Source organism: Sceloporus occidentalis, unplaced genomic scaffold, assembly GCF_023333645.1.
Source record: "Sceloporus occidentalis isolate IW3139 unplaced genomic scaffold, rSceOcc1.0.p SCAF_1, whole genome shotgun sequence".
Classification (NCBI taxonomy): domain Eukaryota; kingdom Metazoa; phylum Chordata; class Lepidosauria; order Squamata; family Phrynosomatidae; genus Sceloporus; species Sceloporus occidentalis.
Genome location: NW_028316981.1, coordinates 8,113,743 through 8,132,053, shown reverse-complemented (window position 1 = coordinate 8,132,053; position 18,311 = coordinate 8,113,743). Strand labels below are relative to the sequence as shown.

The 18,311-nt window shown below is 41.8% G+C and overlaps 1 protein-coding gene across 3 annotated transcripts; it reads left to right on the top strand.

The window, feature by feature from the left end:
• Positions 1-575: 575 nt before the first annotated feature.
• Positions 576-12,338, top strand: LOC149320592 (uncharacterized). 3 transcript variants are annotated; one of them, XM_089505978.1, is made up of 5 exons: positions 576-1,597; positions 2,567-2,712; positions 4,307-4,402; positions 6,097-6,211; positions 10,382-12,338. In XM_089505978.1, exons 3-5 carry the CDS (start codon positions 4,331-4,333, stop codon positions 11,530-11,532), a joined length of 1,338 nt encoding a protein of 445 aa, XP_089362104.1. In that variant the 5' UTR covers positions 576-1,597; positions 2,567-2,712; positions 4,307-4,330; the 3' UTR covers positions 11,533-12,338. The 3 variants fall into 3 exon arrangements, with proteins under 3 accessions (XP_089362104.1, XP_089362106.1, XP_089362112.1); XM_089505980.1 differs by having other exon boundaries at positions 4,228-4,402; XM_089505986.1 differs by lacking the exons at positions 576-1,597; positions 2,567-2,712 and adding an exon at positions 3,138-3,196 and having other exon boundaries at positions 4,228-4,402.
• Positions 12,339-18,311: the final 5,973 nt, after the last annotated feature.

The following is an 18,311-nucleotide window of genomic DNA, read 5'->3' as shown; positions in this document are numbered from 1 at the left end:
CAGAAATAATCCAGTTTGGGACTGCTTTGACTGCCCTGGCTCAATGCTGGGGGATTCTGGGAACTAGTTTTGTGAGACATTCAGCATTCTCTTGTCAGAGAGCTCTGGTGCCAGAATAAACTACAATTTCCAGAATCCCCTAGCACTGAATTAAAGCAGTCTCAAAACTGGATTATTTCTGCAATGTGTTTTGGGCCTCAGGGTGCATCCGCATTGAAGAAATAACCCAATTTGACACCACTTTCAACTGCTCCGGCTCCATCCTCTGGAATCCTGGCAAATGTAATTTGTTGTGGCCCCAGAGGTCTCTAACAGAGAAGGTTAAGTGTCTCACAGAACTACAAAACCCAATAGCATGGAGTCATGGCAGTTAAAAGAGTGTCAAACGGCGTTAATTCTGCAGTGCTGATGCAGCCTGAGAGAATGTGACTTGCCGAAAGGCATCCGGTAGATACATCGGTTAAATGCTGGAGAGGCTGTAATGGTAAAGAGACTTACATCTATGTGCACCAATTTTGGCTAGTTGTTACCTCTCTAATTTTGGGTATTACGAAACCCAAAAGCATTGTATTATACCCTGCACTGGTATTGTTTTCAATATTCATGAGTAAGAACAAAGGTTTTTTTTTACAGCATAAATCACTATAATCTGTTTCCTGATTGCTACAACTAGATTGGCAATCCCTAAACACTGAAGATGTGAAACTTCTTTTTAGAGGATGGTGGCGTCAGGTCTGAGACATTTTTGCTGACGGAAAAGATATCCGCAGCCTCAGAAATTAGCTACCCTATTCAAACACAAAGACCCTTTATGAAGACATGGTTCCTCTTTAGTAGATATATAAATGATAACATCCAACAACTAGGACCGCCGTCTTGTCATTGGAATTTCTGGAATGGCATCATTTCTTTTTCATTTTTTATTAAAAACAAATGTATTCAAAATTTGACACATAAATATAAACAAACTCTTACCCCTTCCTCCCTTTAAAAAAAAAGACTTCCTGCTTGCTCTTTATTTGGGTTCTTGCATAATAAAATTTACCTCACCCTTTCAATTTCTGGAATGACGTTGTCTTGTGAGCCACTTTGGGTTCCTTTCCAGGAGAAAAGCAGCATAAAAATGAAATAAATAATAATAATTTTAAAGGATGCAAGATAGTATTGTAAAAGAGGATGATGAATGACCATTTCCCATCCATCCTGTAGCCAAGAGTCTCTCTAGGGGAATTTTATTTAGCTCAATTTATTGGGTCGGCTACAAGGACCCTCGAGACCATTTCCCTGATGTATACTGAGATCAAAGGGTACCAAGGAATATTGTAGAGGCAGAATTCTCTGAATGAAGTGCTTCTCTTATTAAAGGGGGAAATCACACAACGGTTCACATTCACTCACACATACATGCCAGGACTAAGGAAATCAGAAGTTGGCTTGGAATAGCTTGAGGCTGAACTAATGGTGATACTTACACAAGACAAAGATTGACTCCAGATCCAATTATGTGAGGAGGAGGATGTTGGATATGGCTGTTCAGGGACTAGGAGGGAGAACGGATGTACCGGGTCCAGTCCCTTATGAAAAATTGAAAATCAAGGTTTGATATTTGAAATTTATACTTTTTTTGAACATTTTCAAACTGTGGATGCTTGAATCTGTGTATAAAACATCCGTGTATAAGAAGGGCCGACTGTATAACACTGAACTACATCTACGTTTGTTAATTTGGCAGCATTGTATTTACTTTTACACTGATGACTAAAAAAAGGTAGAGGGTTCACTAATGTCATGTCTGTGTTCATACATAGGGGCTTGACAGACCACCCCTTTCCTAGCTGGATCAGGGACACGGCAACTTCATGCCACGACCCCGATCCAGCCTTTTGAGGGTCCCATAGCCACAGCAGTGTGGCTATATGGTGCTCCTTTGGCGCTGTGTTGTATGGACACAGCACCAGAGGTGTGACCTGATGCCATGCGCTGTGTGGATTCCTTTGGGGTGTTGGGTATGAATCCACACATCTCTGGGTACACTTTATCAGAACATTTTAGTCTCTCTGGCACACAATCTGAGACCTTCAGGTAGTAGTTCTGGAACAAAAATGATTGCAATGGAAGAGTGGAAAAACAACTAAACTGGGAAGTGTTCAATCCATGAGTCAAAATACAAAGAGAAACAATGGTTTCTTGGTGCACTACATGTATTAGTTCTCATTACTGTGTAGTATGTAACAAAAGGTTGCTCAACTGAAAAATATATCAATGGAACTAAATCTTAGGCAAACTGAATGGATTGCTTTGCACACCTTGTGACTGACAGGCCAGCTGCTTGACAGACCTGTGCCATCATGCACAACTCTGAAAATTTATGGCCAGTGTCACAACTTGCATCTTTCTGATTGCATTCCCCAAAATTATGCAACTGTATTTAAATACCTGTGGCTTGAATATTGTATAATGTCCATGTGTCTGAAGGAGTGGACTGAAATCCACAAAAGCTTGTCATAATCTGAAAGGTACTACTAGATGTCTTTCTCCTGCCCCTTTCCTTTTTCGATTGAAACAGAGTGACACAGCCATCTCTTGAAAGGTTGCTATGAATCTCAGCAGATGCAGAGCAGTCCCAAGACATTGGTGGCAAAAACCTAAGGCAAAATGGCAGAACACTGGTTCCACCCAAGTCAAGGTCCATGACTTCTCAAAGTCAATCAGGTTAGTCTGGTATATGAAGCAGGAAAGTCCCCCAAACATCTTTTCACATAACTCTTGGTAAAAAAAATCCATAGGAATAAACTAAAGGAGATCAGATCTGCTATCAGGATGGGCTGCCCTGTTGAGAATGGAATAAGAATGATCAACAACTGGCTTCTTTTCATGGAGCAAATGCTCAAATGGCCAAGTGATGCATAAGACCTTAATCTGATCTCTCTTTGCCTCCTTGCAAAGTAGGAATAAGTCCTTGCAGGATCTCAAGGGAAAACAGGCTGTGATGGGAGTTTCCAAGTTGGGATCTTGGAAATTAAACCTGTAAATTGGCTCATTAGCAATTTGTTTCCCCAAGTCACCCTCACCAAACAGCTGTTGCTTCAGTCCTGCCTGTTTCTGTATTTCATTTTGCTCTGGGGAAGTTGAAGAAGGATTAATGGAAGACCTCACACCCCAAAAGAGCAACCTCTTGCTACAGGAGACCAGCTAGGTAATTTTAACTAAAATATGTGTATATGAACTTTAGGTGGCAATGTGTCTTTGCTCACTTCAAAGATTGATGAATCTTTTCATTTGGGCTGCTCTCTGCAGTTTCACTTCCAGGGTTTCCCCAAGTAGATCATTATTGTAATAGAAACAATTTTTAAAAGTAATGGTTCAGTTTCTAATTGTTCGGCAGGAACTAAAATCTCTACCATTTAATTGCTCTTGAAAATGTTAACATTCTACAAGCCTCCCTGGGTCCCACTTTAAGAATAAGACGAGATATAAGTCAACTGAAATCAAACCAAGTGTTGTTGTTAAGTACTTTCAAGTCCATTTTGACCTGTGGTGTCCCTATCTTGGGTTTTTCATGGCAAGATTTCTTCAGAGGAGGTCTGCCATTGCTTTCCTCTAAGGCTGAGAATGGGTGACTTGCCTGAAGTTACCTGGTAGGTTTCCATGGCTGAGCAGAGATTCGACTCCTGGCCTCTAAGGCTGCAGCCGTACTACAGAAATAATCCAATTTGACACCACTTTAACTGCCCTGGCTAAATGCTGAGGAGTTCTAGAAATTGTAGTTTCTTGTGGCACCCAGAGCTTTCTGACAGTGAAGGCTAAATATCTCACAAAACTACAGTTCCCAGAATTTCATAGCATTGAGCCATGGCAGTTAAAGTGGTGTCAAACTGGATTATTTTTGCAGTGCAGATGCAGCCGAATATTTCAACTACTCTCCCACATTGGCTCATTAAAACAGTAAAATACATGGCAAAGAAATGAAGTTACCCATTGGTTCTCTCACAATCTTGATGTTGCTTAGTTAGTTATGCTTTAGTTGCTGTTAAAATAAATTAGTCACAAAGAATTAGTTTTTTAAAAAAATACTGGTTCCCAAACATACAGGCTGGGGATCTCTGGGAGTTGTAGATTGAACTAAGTACAGTTTTTAGGTTCTGAAACATACAAGTACATTTTCTATGGTGGAAGGGGACTTGACTTCCTTTTTACCTCTCTTGTTTTTCTTTTCTTTCTCTCAAGACAAAAAACAAAACAAAAACAAAACAAAAACAGCATGCCAAGAATCAAGCTTACCTAGGTTTCTCCTTTGCTTCAATAGCATGATTCTTTTCTTCTGAGGCTCATGGATGATGAAAAGCCCAACTGCTCCAACACTTTCCCGGAAGGATCCAAAAAGACAGGTGGTTTCTCCCAGGTGAGTGGATTTCATGTTGTCATTGCCATGAAGCAGAAAGTGCCTACAGATGGGGGCTGAGACTTTCATCCCTCTTGCAGCTAAGGAAGAGATAGCTGTATGTCACACTGAACTAGGGGAGACATAATTTCCCCGTGTCTCTGCTCTTAGTTCTGTCTGAGGAAGAGCTGCAGATATAAGCATAAATGAGAGCTTGGAAAAAGTTGCTTTTTGTAGACTACTTCTCCCAACATCTCCCAGACCATGTGGGCACTGGAAGCTGCAGTCCAAAAGAGTAACTTCTCTGAATATTTATTTTTAATGAATCATATATTGAATTTGCCACAGGTTGTCTTAGTGGGTGCCTTGCTGATGCCTTCCAGCATCTGGCAACTGAAGCAACTCCATAATTCAGCCTCATGGCAGCACTGGGCTGAAGAAGAGATAAAGATCCTTCATGAGACATGTATTTACAATGTTATAGCTACACACCATCTCATGATTCAACCCCCTAAAAGCCAGGCATTTGAAGGAATGTACCGGAGTGTACCCCTAAAAGCCAGGAATATGAAGGAGCTAAGCCTTCCCCGATCAGGGCTCAGGTGCATGAATTTTGAAAGACGGAAGCTTTCTGGCTGAGCAAAATTACATGGCTGAGCCCTGATTGGGTACAGCTTAGGGCCCGGCGATGGCATGGAGAAACCTTCAGGAAAGTATGGCATGTGATAAAATGTGTTTTCACTCAGCCATGCGTGTACCTTGCCCGTGCGCAGATCGGGGGCAAAAGTGTGTGCGATAAGCTCCCTAGTCTTGGCACTAGCACAAAGAAACTTGAACCATCCTCAATATGACATCCTTTCAAATATTTGAATGTAGCTATCATGCCACCCCTTAACCTCAGGGGCCTCAGTTTGGGGTAACATTTCCTCCATATCCTGACAGTAGGAACAATACATATTGTGGGAAAATGAGAGAGGGCCTTCCTCGCTAGGCTGAGTGCCTATCAGTTCCCCACAACTTTCACTGGATTCTCACCTTACCAACAATGTTGATTGGAGGTTACCTCAGTCCAACCTGCCAGGCACTGAGCAGTGGTGTCACTAAGGTTTGTGTCACCCCAGTGTGGTGTCAGCCCACACACGGATTTGCTAGGCCAATCGTCCTTCAGGAGTAGCTCGAGGTACCATGGAAGAGGAAGGCTCTGGTCTACTTACTGCTAAAGGTTGGTGGATGAGGCACTCAAAGGTGTTCCATAACCCACCTTGTTTGCAAGTCCCAAAGGGTCCAAAGGGCCATTCAGTGATGAGAAGGGCCTCCAGGATTTTGCTGTGGCATGTCAAAAGCCTCTTGGCCAGCCTCCTTGCCTCCTCCAGGCAAGTGAACTGGGTTCTTTTCAGGACCTTCAGTCTCTGGGGTCCTGGTCTACCCATGGAGAAGAGTGGCAGTACACACCAGAAGGCAGTCCCTTTCCACAAGTGCACCAGGTGACACCCCCCCTTTGAGGTATCACCCAGTGTGGTCTGCACCACCCGCACCCTGCTAGAAATGCCTATGTCACTGACCACTTTGACTAGCCTCACACAAACTGAAAACTGCTTCTGAGTTCTCCCTCCCACCAAGAGAGTGGCACTGCCAGGGCTGGTGTGGAGAACTGGATGAAACCCTTTTGCCCAGCTCTATTTCTCTCCTGGTTCTGTTCTGTTCTCCCATTGCAGGCAGACTTTGAGGAAATTGACAGTACCTCAGACTGGAGTTCACTGGAAGAAGAAGAGAGGCGACAGTGGATTGAGACTGAAAGGGAAAATGATGATACGGAAAGCAGCCTTTCTGGTAAGGAGATGTGCCTAAAATATCAGAGGAGAGATCTCCTCATAATGCCCCAAGAAAGCATTATTACCTCCCTGTACTGCATTACACTTAAATATTTATTTGATTTATATACTGCTTTTCTCCCGAACTGGGATCCAAAGCAATTCATGCCTACTGAGTCATGTTTAAATTGTAGTTTATAAGGCTGCCCCAAGATGGAGGAAAGAAATCCTGATAGTCCCAGGTTCTGTGCTTCATAATTTTATTTTATTTTTATTGTAAAAATATTTTTAGTTCCGTTTTGCACAAAAGAAAGATAAAATTTGGTGCAAGACAACAATAACATAATCAAAAACCAAACATGGATAAAAAGGAAAAATAAAGAAAAAGAAGAAGGAAAAATAACAACAAAAAGGAAAAAACAAAACAAAACCTAAGACTTCCATAGTTAATGCTCTCTCTAAAGATGGCAGTCGCAAACTATCTACCTTTCTTAAAGTCATAGAGTTGGAAGAGACGTTGCCAGACGTTGACAATAGAATTACGCTGGAGGGCCTACAAATGCCTAGAGAAGTGTTTTCTCTAGGAACATCTAGGTTCTCCAGTGCAACTCTGTGGGCAACTTCTGGCAGAGTTGCGCTGGGGGGAGCTAGAGATTCCTAGAGAGAACGTAAAATCATAAACCATAAAAACAAAATAATATAAAATATAGTAGAATCATAGAATCGTAGAGTTGGAAGAAACCACAAGGGTCATCCAGTCCAACCCCCTGCCATGCAGGAAATCACAATCAAAGCATCCCTGACAGATGGTCATCCAGCCTCTGTTTAAAGACCTCCAAAGAAGGAGACTCCACTACACTCCGAGGGAGCGTGTTCCACTGTTGAACAGCTCTTACTGTCAGAAAAAAGTGGTGTCAGAATCTGGAGAATCTAGTCAGGGGTTTTATAAGACCCTCAAAATCTTTGTTCTTGGCCCCGGTCTAATTTTGAGAGAAAAAAGATGGAACTTTGAGGCTGGTAACTGACTACCACAACCTCAGTGAGATATATTGTATGAACAAATATCCCATCCCATTCTTGAAGGACATGTTGAGCAGGTTAGCTACAGGAATTTTTTTTCACAAAGCTGTGCCTGAGAGATGCTTTTTTCAGGGTGAGACTGCAGGAAGGGGATGTGCACAAGACTGCTTTCAATTGCCCCTTAGGGGCATCTGAATACCTGGTGATGCCTTTTGGGCTATCGGGGGCCCTGGTGTGTTTGTGAGTCTTGTAAACCAAATCTTGCACAATAACAGATAAGGCCCTAATACCCAGGCCTTCGATGAAAATCAAATAGACCCCTGAGTGTCAGGAGGCTTTCCAAAAATTAAAGAGAATGTTTAGTACTGAACCCATTTTGATACATCCCGATCCCAAACAGCCATTTGTGGTCCAAGTGGATACTAGTGATGCGCCTTGAGGACAATTCTTCTGTAAAAAAAATTCTGACTGATTGTTGTGGTAGTGTGCCTATTTGTCTAAAAAGTTTCAAGTGGCAGAGGTAGACTGGCCAACTTAGGAGTGGGAGGCTTCTGCAATCAAATGGGCACTCCAGGATTTTGCTAATTCTTACAAGGGATGCCCCGCCCATTTGAGGTCTGGACCAACCATAGGAATTTGGAGGCTCCAAGAAAACTTACAAGCCCCAAGAAAACTAAGTCCCAAGCAAAGCCAATGGGTCAAATATTTTTACAGGTTTAAGTTGAATCTGTAGTTCTTTATGGGGAAGCAAAACATTCTAGCTGATGCACTATCAAGGCTTCCTCAATACAATGGCTGGCAAAAGGCCCCAATAGACAGTGTTTAACCCCCAACAGTTGGGACTGGCAGTGACCACCAGAGGTCAGGGCCTAAAAGATAGTCCCCAGTCACAACTCACACCGGACCCTTTACTTCAAGTTTCATTGACACCGTTAGAGACTTGTGGCTGTCACAATACTAGGCTGAGTTGACTAAAAAATGGTCTATGGTACAAAGTAGATTGAATATATGTGCAGGAAGAGCTAAGGGTCAAAGTGTTATAGTTGTGCCACAATTCAAAGGCATCTGGTCATTGGGGGTTCCTGAGAATATGGTACAGGTTCCGCAAACAATACTGGTGGAATGTGGTGAGACAAGATGTAGATGCTTACGTCAAAGGGTGTCCTGTTTGTGCCAGAGCCAAACTGGCCCGGCGGAGGGGAGGGGGCGGCGGCTAGAGAACTTAAGACCTTTGCTGACTTCAGGTACCCCTGGGAACACATAGCCATGTATTTCATTCTGGACCTGCCGGATAATAAGTGCAGGAATACTATTTGGGTGGTAACAGATCTATTTTCAAAAACTAGGCATCAAACAGGCGATGAGCACTTCCCATACACAGTCCGATGGGCAGACTGAGAGGGCCCATTCACTCCTAGAACAGTACCTTTGATGTTACACCAATTACCTCCAAGACTATTGGTTCGAACTGCTACTCCATGCCAAGCTGGCTTTCAAAAGTGCGGTGAACCAAAGCACTGGTCACTCACTTTTTGAGGTGATATATGGCTATGAGCCCAAAACGTTGCCCACCCTTGAGACTGAGCCAACTGATCCTGTTTTCCTGACCCAATAGATTACAAAATTCAGAATGGCATGACTGATCATAGTAGCTGCCTTAGATGTGGCCTAACAGGACTATAAGAAAATATGCTGATGAAGAGAGAGGCAAAGAATGGCACATTGCCCCTGGAAGTAAGGTGGATTTATCTACTAACACCTCAAAACATTACAATCTGCAAAAAAAGCTTGCTCCCAAATATGTTGGATCTTTTAGGGTTAAGAGCTTGATTAATGAGGTGACTGCTGAACTCAAGCTACCTAAGACTTAGAGACAATTGCATCCAGTGTTCCATATCAGCTAGCTGAAACCAGACCTTACCACCGACTTCTGGAGGCCAGAGAAAGGACCTCCCTCTCCCCTGGTGGTTGAAGAGGAGCAACATTTTGAAGTGGCCAGGATTCTGGACTCTTGCTTTCACAAAAAGAATTACAATACTTAATTTGGTGGAGACATTTCCCAGAGTCTGAAAATGAATGGGTTTATGCCTCCCACTAAGCTGAAATCTTCTGAATTTTGGTGTGTGTGTGTGTTTCCCTATGGCTCCAAACGGACGCCGTACTCTGGGCGGCCATGATTCCCGAGGCGTGAGAGCACTACCCATCAAACAGAATAGTTTGCAAATGAGCAACTTTAACACCTGCAAAGTCAGGAAGACAGGCAATTGAGGCAGGATGTTTTGTCAAACAAGTCTGATAAGTCTGATTTACAACTTCATTCTCAACACGGACATTGCCAGACCATTATTATTATTATTATTATTATTATTATTATTATTATTATGCTTTATTTATATAGTGTTGTAGATTTGCACAGCGCTGTACATACAAACTATAAAATAGATAAGAGTAAACCTGCCCATGGCGTACAATCTAAGAAATAATAGCATAATACATATAAAGAATACATAACAATACGGGAAAGGGTTCACAATGCAGATTTGATTCCCTCTGATGTAGGACAAACACCTTTGCCTTCAGGCTAGTTTTTGCTTATAAGAGATCCCCAGAATTCTTCATCTGTGAGCTAGCTGGACACCTTATCTCTGTGAACTCTGATCAGCCCTGATACGTCCGTTCTTCCTCTGCTCCTTGAATGGCTGTATCCAATGTCATCCCCCTCACAAGTGGATCCGGAGTCAAGCCACGTCTTATGTAAATATCACCATTAGTTCAGCCTCAAGCTATTCCAAGCTAACTTCTGATTTCCTTAGCTGAAGAACTTTAAAATATCTCACTGTTAGGAGACAGAAAGTTAAAAAAAAAAAATCCCACTTGGCTCTTCGGGAATGAGACAAAAATATAGATTTGTTACAAAACTACCGAGAAGGCTCTCTCCTGAGTCCTCACCAGGGATACCTATGGTAGTGGTGGAACTGAAAGTAATCCCTACTTCAAAGATTATGTAGGCTTGTGCAGGGAAATATGGCATTTCAGGTAACCTAGCCCTAAGCTATATAGGACTTTATATGGTTTTATACACCAGAGGACTTGTCATTATTTCAGACTGGATGACTTGAAAGTGTCTTTTTCTGTTTGGCCATTATTATACACTTTCCCTTAATTTCAGGAACCCATTGTACAGACTGGAAGGATGAGGAGCTCTCATACGATGCTGATTGTTCAGAAAGTGAGGATGAGGGGAAAGTACGTAAGTTAAAATATAAAGGAACAGAGCATGGAAAGTTGACTGGAACCTTCCAAAATCAAGATGTACCAAAAAGGAAAGATGGAAACAACACTAAGAAGAAAAGGGATAAATCCACTGTTTGTCTGGATAAAATCTTCTCTCACCAAAAACAAGGAAAACCAAATGGAGAGAATGAGAGCCATGACGCTAACTTTACCATGCAAAGGGATGAAAAACCACATAAAGCTTCAGAATGTGGGAAGAGCTATATTTACAAAAGGAGCCTCAAAGAGCATAAGCAATCTCATCTAAAGGAGAGATCATATAAATGTGCAGAATGTGGAAAGTGCTATAGTTACAAAAGAAATCTCATAGAGCATAAGAAATCTCATCTGAAAGAGAAACCACATAAGTGTTCAGAATGTGGAAAGAGCTATACTTACAAAAAGAACCTCAGTTACCATAAGAAATCCCATTTGAATGAGAAACCACATAAATGTTCAGAATGTGGAAAGAGCTTTTATTATAAATACATCCTCAGACAGCATAAACAATCTCATCTGACAGAGAAACCACATAAATGTTCAGAATGTGGAAAGAGCTATAGTTACAAAAGAAATCTCAGAGAGCATAAGAAATCTCATCTGACAGAGAAACCACATACGTGTTCAGAATGTGGAAAGAGCTATACTTACAAACAGAACCTCAATTACCATAAGAAATCCCATATGAATGAGAAACCATATAAATGTTCAGAATGTGGAAAGAGCTATTATTATAAATACAGCCTCAGAGAGCATAAGAAATCTCATCTAACAGAGAAACCACATAAATGTTCAGAATGTGGAAAGAGCTATAGTTACAAAAGCAGCCTCAGACAGCATAAACAATCTCATCTGACAGAGAAACCACATAAATGTTCAGAATGTGGAAAGAGCTATACTTACAAACAGGACCTCAGTGTCCATAAGAAATCACATCTGAAGGAGAAACCATATAAATGTTCAGAATGTGGAAGGACCTATGCTTACATAGCTAGCCTTAGATTCCATCAGAAAACCCATCTAAAGGAGAAACCGCACAAACATTGAGAGAGCAGAAGGAGCTGTAGTTACAAAAGAACCTTTAGAGAACATCAGAAAATGTGTCTAAATTAGAAGCCATATACAGTTGGCCCTCAACATTTGCGGGGGTCAGAGGACCAAGACCCCTGTGAATGTGGGAGACCCCTGAATAAACCCCCCAGCAGCTATTTCCAGGGCGAGAGGGTATGGGGAACAGGAATGCTCCATTCCTCCATCTCTCCCACCCTGAAAAGACATGTTTAACATTCATGAATAACTAAATCTACTAATGTCAAACTGCAAATGTGGAAGATCGACTGTAAATGTTTATAGTGTGAAAAAGCTATGTTTGCAAAAAAAAAAAAAAAACCTGAAAAAACCTCAGAAAACCAATTATGAGGACATATAGAAGAGTGTTATTTAACTAGAGCCTTTGAAAACTTCAGATAACTCATCTAAAAGAGAAATTATTCAAATGCTCACTCTGTGGAGAGAGCTTTTTAAATAAGAGAAGCTGTGCACTGCATCTTAAAGGCCAAACAGAAAAATGATGTCTATGTTTAGACTGTGGGAAGAGATACATGCACATAAAAGGCTTTAGATTACATCTCAGAGAATCAATCTTATGGAGAAACCATAGAAATGACCACCTGGTTTTTTGTGTGAAAAGTTAACCTTTAGATGACATTCTACAATTCTCACAGTGATCTTTTATTTATGTCTAGACAGTAGAAACATACATTCACCAACCAACCTTTATAAGGCATTAAAAATCAGTTCATATAGACACAATATAAATGCTCACACTGTGGGGAGAGTTGTTTTAATATAATGAACTCATAGGCCTGTTACAGACTGCCAAAATAAAGCTGCTTCGGGTCTCTTTGGAGGTATGCTATTTAAATGATGCATGGGTCCTAAGAGTCCGGAGGTCGCGCCAAAGCCACACTCCATTCCTAAGCACTGGAGTGCAGCTTTGGTGCAGCTTCCGGATTCTTAGGATGCATGCATCATTTAAACAGTATACCTCCAAAGAGACCCGAAGCAGCTTTATTTTGGCAGTCTGTAACAGGCCATAAACAGCATTTTAAAACTCTCACAGGAAAAACATAGATAGTTTCAAGTCTGGAGAGATATTCACAAATCCTTACTATATACATCGCAGAACCCAAACAGGGCAAACCATACGCATTTTCATTCTATAGCAAAAAAGAATAAGAAGAGAAAACCTTAATAACAATTGTTTCTTTGAATGTATAATGACAGAACTTGCAGGTTATAAAGAACTCAACTGACACAAAAACGTTGTTTCATAAGGAAAAGCGGGCACAGGAATGAAAATTTTATTTGGATCCCCGCAGTGACACTGTGGTTGATGTCACCCAAAGGTGCCCAAAAAGGACTGCCATGCCATGCCTTTTTCTGACTGCCTCACTTGTCTGCCCCTCATCCAGTCACTGGTTGCCAGCCAGATTCTTGCTGGGAAAGGCTGTTGGGCAAGCGAAAAAGGGATGTGACACACTTTTCTGCTTGCCCAGAGAGCCGTGCCAAGTCTCACCAGGTGTGCACCCACCTCTGGGATACCATCCAGTGCAGTCCGCACCCTCAAATGATGCCCCTTGACCTCCCATTACCTTTAGGTGATCAGTTAGAGCCACACTTTTAGAGCCTTGGCCCAGGATTTCAGAACCTCAAGTGCTATTGCTTGAAACAGAGGCTTCTCAGTTGCTTTTTTGTGTCTAAACCCATAAATGAGGTTCTGTGGTTGATGGGTATGTTTTTTGTCTTTTAATGTGATGCGTTCAGTAGAGCAAATAATTTTAATTGTATTTTTATTGTGTTATGAATCACTGTGTTGGGAAGAAACTAGATCAATGAGACCCCCCCCCCCCTTCCAATGACTGCAACCACAATACAAATCTTTTTAGATAATCTCTTAACAGACAAGAAATACTAATGCTGTGATTAAGAAGGGCTTCTGTTGGTTGGGTGTGTATCCTCATCACAATGATGGCATTTGATACCACTTTAACTGCCCTGGTGCTTTTCTATGGAGTCCTGGGATCTGTAGAGTGTTTTAGTCCATTTGCCTGATTACATCCTCAGAGCTAATTGGTAGAGTATGGAAAGTCCCTTATTAAACTATAAATCCTAGGATTTCATAAGACACAGCCATGGCAGATGAAATGGGATCAAAGTGTAATAACTATGTAGTGTGTGTACACCCCAGGATGGCCTAGGCATCACGAAAACTGTAGAGAAGTGCCACTGGATGGGAAAATGAATCAGTGCAGAATAGACCAGTGGGGAAGGGGTTGGGGGGAGGAATGCTGAAATGTAAATGGGGACAATTGTAGATGCTGCTTTTTAAAGATATGCATATTGGTAATTGTTCATGTAAAACCTCAACTCTATTTGCTCTACTTCTTAATAAAGTTTTTGTGTTGGATTTTTATGATGTTTGCCCCTAGGTCTGGAATTTTATTTCACTATGTCAGGTTCCAGCAAGAGCAGTGATTCAGAAGTTCAGCCCAAATTCTTGGTCTTGACTGAAAGTACTTTTTCTTCTTGTTGTTGTTAACCATTGCCATGTTGACTTCAACTTACAGTGATCCAATGAATGAGAGACCTCCCAGTCACCCTGCCCCCAAAAGCCCTGCTTGGGTCCTGCAGATTCAGGGCTGTGGCTTCCTTAGTTGAGTCTGTTCATCTGGAATGCGGTCTTCCTCTTTTTAGGTCACCTTCCATCTTGTCAAGTGTTCTTGCCTCATATTCAAAGTATGACAGTCTCACCTTGGCTTCTATGGAGAGTTCAGACTAGGGCCCAAATATTGGTCTTTTTAAAAAGGTAAAGGTTTCCCCTTTGACATGATTGTCTAGTCATGTCCAACTATGGTGGTGGTGCTCATCTCTGTTACCAAACCGAGGGAGCCAGCATTTCAAAGATGGCTCTGTGGTCATATGACCAGCATGACTAACTAACACAGAACACTGTTACCTTCCCTCCAAAGTGGTACCTATTTATCTACTTACATTTTTATGTGCTTTGAACTGCTAGGTTGGCAGAAGCTGGGGTGAGTGATGGGATCTCGCTCCGTCATGCAGCCCTTGGGTGTTGAACTGCCAATCTTGCGATTGTCAGCGTCAGCGTCTTAACTGCTAAGTCACTGCCTGCCTCCATTGGTCTTTTTAGCAATCCAAAATGGACTTTTAAATTTTTTTCAAAAAAATATAATGGTATAACATTAAATTGTAGTTTTTCCATCTTCATAGAAAAATAGGGTTATGCAAAAATATGAATGAAGTAGACAGCTTTTGGTGTATGGGTATGAAAGCATAATTGAACATGATGGCTAATCTGAATATGGCCACTGGTCATGAAATGGTGGCCTTCCTGATTACAGTGTCAATGTGAGCTATGAACAACCATCAGAATCCAGAAGTCAAAGTGAATACACCCCATTTCAGGGGGGGCAAATTCATGTCACGGGAAAAATAGGTCCTGGTAAAAAGCTGAAGAAATACCTGATGATCTACATGTTTGCTAACCTTTGTAAAATATTGCAATTGAAGGGGGCTGTGAGGTGTGTTTTTGGGTGGGAGAGAGCCTTTAGAAATTCACTTTTTAAAAAAAAATGAAATATATTTTGTAACATTTTAAATTTTTTATTCTTTTCACATTTTCTTTAAAAACATCATCTTTTACCAAATTTTCACTTCAACCACATGAAACTATCTATATGTAAATGCATTACTTTGTGTAATTTTGCTAGTTGTGTATGTCCCAACTCTGCCCGTGACATTCAGTGATATACAGTCATTATGGTTTCATACAAACAAACATGACTAAGGATTCTCTATGCTGTGGTTTGGGAGGAGGTAGATGGGGGGTGACACCAAATACAGTGGGCCTTTGGTATCCAATGGGGGTGGTCCATGGACAAAATCAAGGTTTGCTTTTGGGATGTTTTTGTTTTAATATATTCAAGATATTATGTATGCACACAGAAAGTAACGGATGCCTTCAGCTAAAAGCCAAGACAGGGCTAAGTCACTGCTGTTAAGAGCCTTGGGGTTATAAAAGGGGGTGTGAAAATGGAAAAAATGGAGAAGACTCTCTGAGGTTGCATCTGTATTGCAGAAATAAGGCTGTTTGACATTAACAGCTATGGCTCAATGCTATGGAATCTGGGATTTATAGTTTTGTGAGATATTGAGTCTTCTCTGTCAGAGTTCTGGTGTCCTATGAAACTCCAGATCCCAGGATTTCATAGCATTGAGCTGTAAATAAGGAGACCTTGGTCTGGGGAATTTATCATTAGCTCAAACAGAGGAGCGGTCTCTATCCTATGTATACGAAGGTAGCCAAGGTAAATAGGTCAACAGAGACAAGTTTTATGAAAACTGAATACTGTTTATTATTCATTCACACATAAGACAATCATACAGTCACACAATCATCCAAGAACTCAGGAATATAGTAAGTTAGCACTGGATAGGTAACATGAGGCTTTCTAATGGGAATATTCACCTGTACTGGCACTGCTCCAGGACTGATGAAGACTCAGCAACACGGAGCGGAAGGGAGGGGAAGTGGATTGGAACTATATCAGTCTGCCTGGATTCTAAGACAGAACATAGACAAAAGATTTGAGGGACCTTAAACAGACAAAATCTTGCCTCAGGCAAAAGAGTTGTTTCCACATTTCAAAGCAAAGGCAATCTACATATTAAAGATTGCTTGATCTATAGAAGTCTTCAAGGTGAGAATGGTTCTGGCCTGGCAAAGCATCCTGGCCATAAATCTGCCTCAAAGGTGTAAATGACTCTTTTCTGTTGGCAACTCCTATCTGGGCCTCTTTGATCTATATTTCAATAGCCTACGTGACCTGTCCGTCTTGCAGTGATGGAGAACTCTACGTCAGGTATCCCATCAGGCTCTCTGCATAGGGCCATCAGAAGAAAAGTCATACACGTTTAGGATTTTAAGGCACCAATGCTGGTAACAGAGCCAAGATAGTTATAGCAGTGTGAGACTGCATTATTTCTGCAGTGCAGATGAATCCTGAGTAATATCTGGCAAGACTGCTGAAAAGTATAAAAATGGGGGGATAGGGTGCCTCATGGATCCCTTTGGGATACATCTCTGGGTACACTTTACCAGAACATTTTAGTCTCCCTAGGTGCACAATCACTCACATTCAAGTGGCTGCTCTGAAACAAAATAATTGCATATGCTGCCCATTCAAGGCATCTAGAATAAATATTTGATAGAAAAATTTCAATAGTTCTTAGGTAAAGCTGCTAAGAGAGCTTTGGGCAGAAAAGCAGGGATCAGGCCTGTGTATACCAGTTCCAAGAAATAGAACTCCAGAATGCAAGGTCTAAATGTAGTTTCATTTGTAGATAAAAATCACTCACCATTCACACAAGGACACTGGCACACACGTGCAAGAACTAATGATATAAAAAGTGGTTGCAGACAGCAACTTTCAGCATTGCAGCAGGTGATACTGTACTGATTCCAGAAGCAGAGCTTTCAATCAAGGGCTTCTGTGAGATGAAGTGGCTCAGCGCCTCCTGAGGAGTCAGGCAAGATACACTCTGTCTGACCTTCATGACACCCCAAATTGGTAGTTCCTAGACAGCCATATTTATAGGGCAAAATGTATCCCGGGAAAGATTTGGGGATTAAATGAAGTTTCCAGGAGAAAGAAAAATGAGAAGGGAACTTACAAATGGCTGGGACAATCAATGCAAATGTTTCTGGACAAAGGAGTACCTCCTCCACAGGGAAGTGTACTTGGGTTTCTGTTCATTTGTATGAACAAAGTCTATCACCCACCATCACTCCTTTCAGTGAAGGGACTATGCAGATTCCATCTTTAAGCTTCCCCTATGCTGAGCCAGTTGGATCTACATATATGGTCAGAGATGTCCTTATATGTCATGACTAATTCCTTGCACTGGGAATGTCCTCTTGCCTACACGCCTCAAATATCCCTTTTGATATCAAATTGGTATCAAAAACAAAGGGTACAAGTGGAGGCTAGACCTTGGGATAACCAAGGTTTATGGTCAGAGTCACAAGCTGCATCTTTCTGATCATACTCCCACAACTATGATACTTAAATACCTATGGCTTTAATATTATATTCTGTTAATGTATCTGAAGGGGTGGATTGAAACCCACAAAAGCTTGTGGTAATCTGAAAGGTGCTATTAGATGCCTTTCCCTTGCACCTTTTCTTTCACTGTTGAATGAGACTATGGTGCTTTACAGACTGCCCAAAAAGGGCAGTCTGCCGGCGCTGTCATCTTCTGCGCAGAGGAGCCCCAGCGGCCAAACCGCATGACTCCTCCGCGCAACAAAAAAGCAGCTGCAAAATGCATCTTCTTCTTGCAGTGCAGAAATGGTGCCGCAAGTCGCCAGTGGCGCACTCACGGTGTCATTTCCACCGCATGGTGTGCAGACGCTAGGCGGCCGCAACGTCAAAATGGCGGCGCCCGTGTAGAACAGGCGCCAGCATTTTGTATGCGCTCAGCGCATACTAGGATTAGGGGCGTCTGGAAAGGACGCCCCTTTCTAACCCTACTACGTGCCGAGCACGTACTAGGGTGCCCATCTGTAACGGGCCCAAGACAGCCATTTCTTGAAAAACTGCTATGAATTTCAGCAGATTCAGAACAGTCCCAAAACATTTTGCTGCCTGAGGCAGTGGCCCCACTCAAGTCAACGTCCATTAATTTCCCAAAGTCTGCCAAGGTGGTTTGGTATATGAGGCAGGAATATCTCTTCCCCCCCA

Coding starts and splice junctions, on each gene's coding strand:
- LOC149320592 (XM_089505978.1), top strand. CDS start 4,331: ATGGATGATGAAAAGCCCAACTGCTCCAACACTTTCCCGGAAGGATCC. Junction 4,403..6,096: donor AGACAGGTGGTTTCTCCCAG/GTGAGTGGATTT, acceptor CTCCCATTGCAG/GCAGACTTTGAGGAAATTGA. Junction 6,212..10,381: donor TACGGAAAGCAGCCTTTCTG/GTAAGGAGATGT, acceptor CCTTAATTTCAG/GAACCCATTGTACAGACTGG.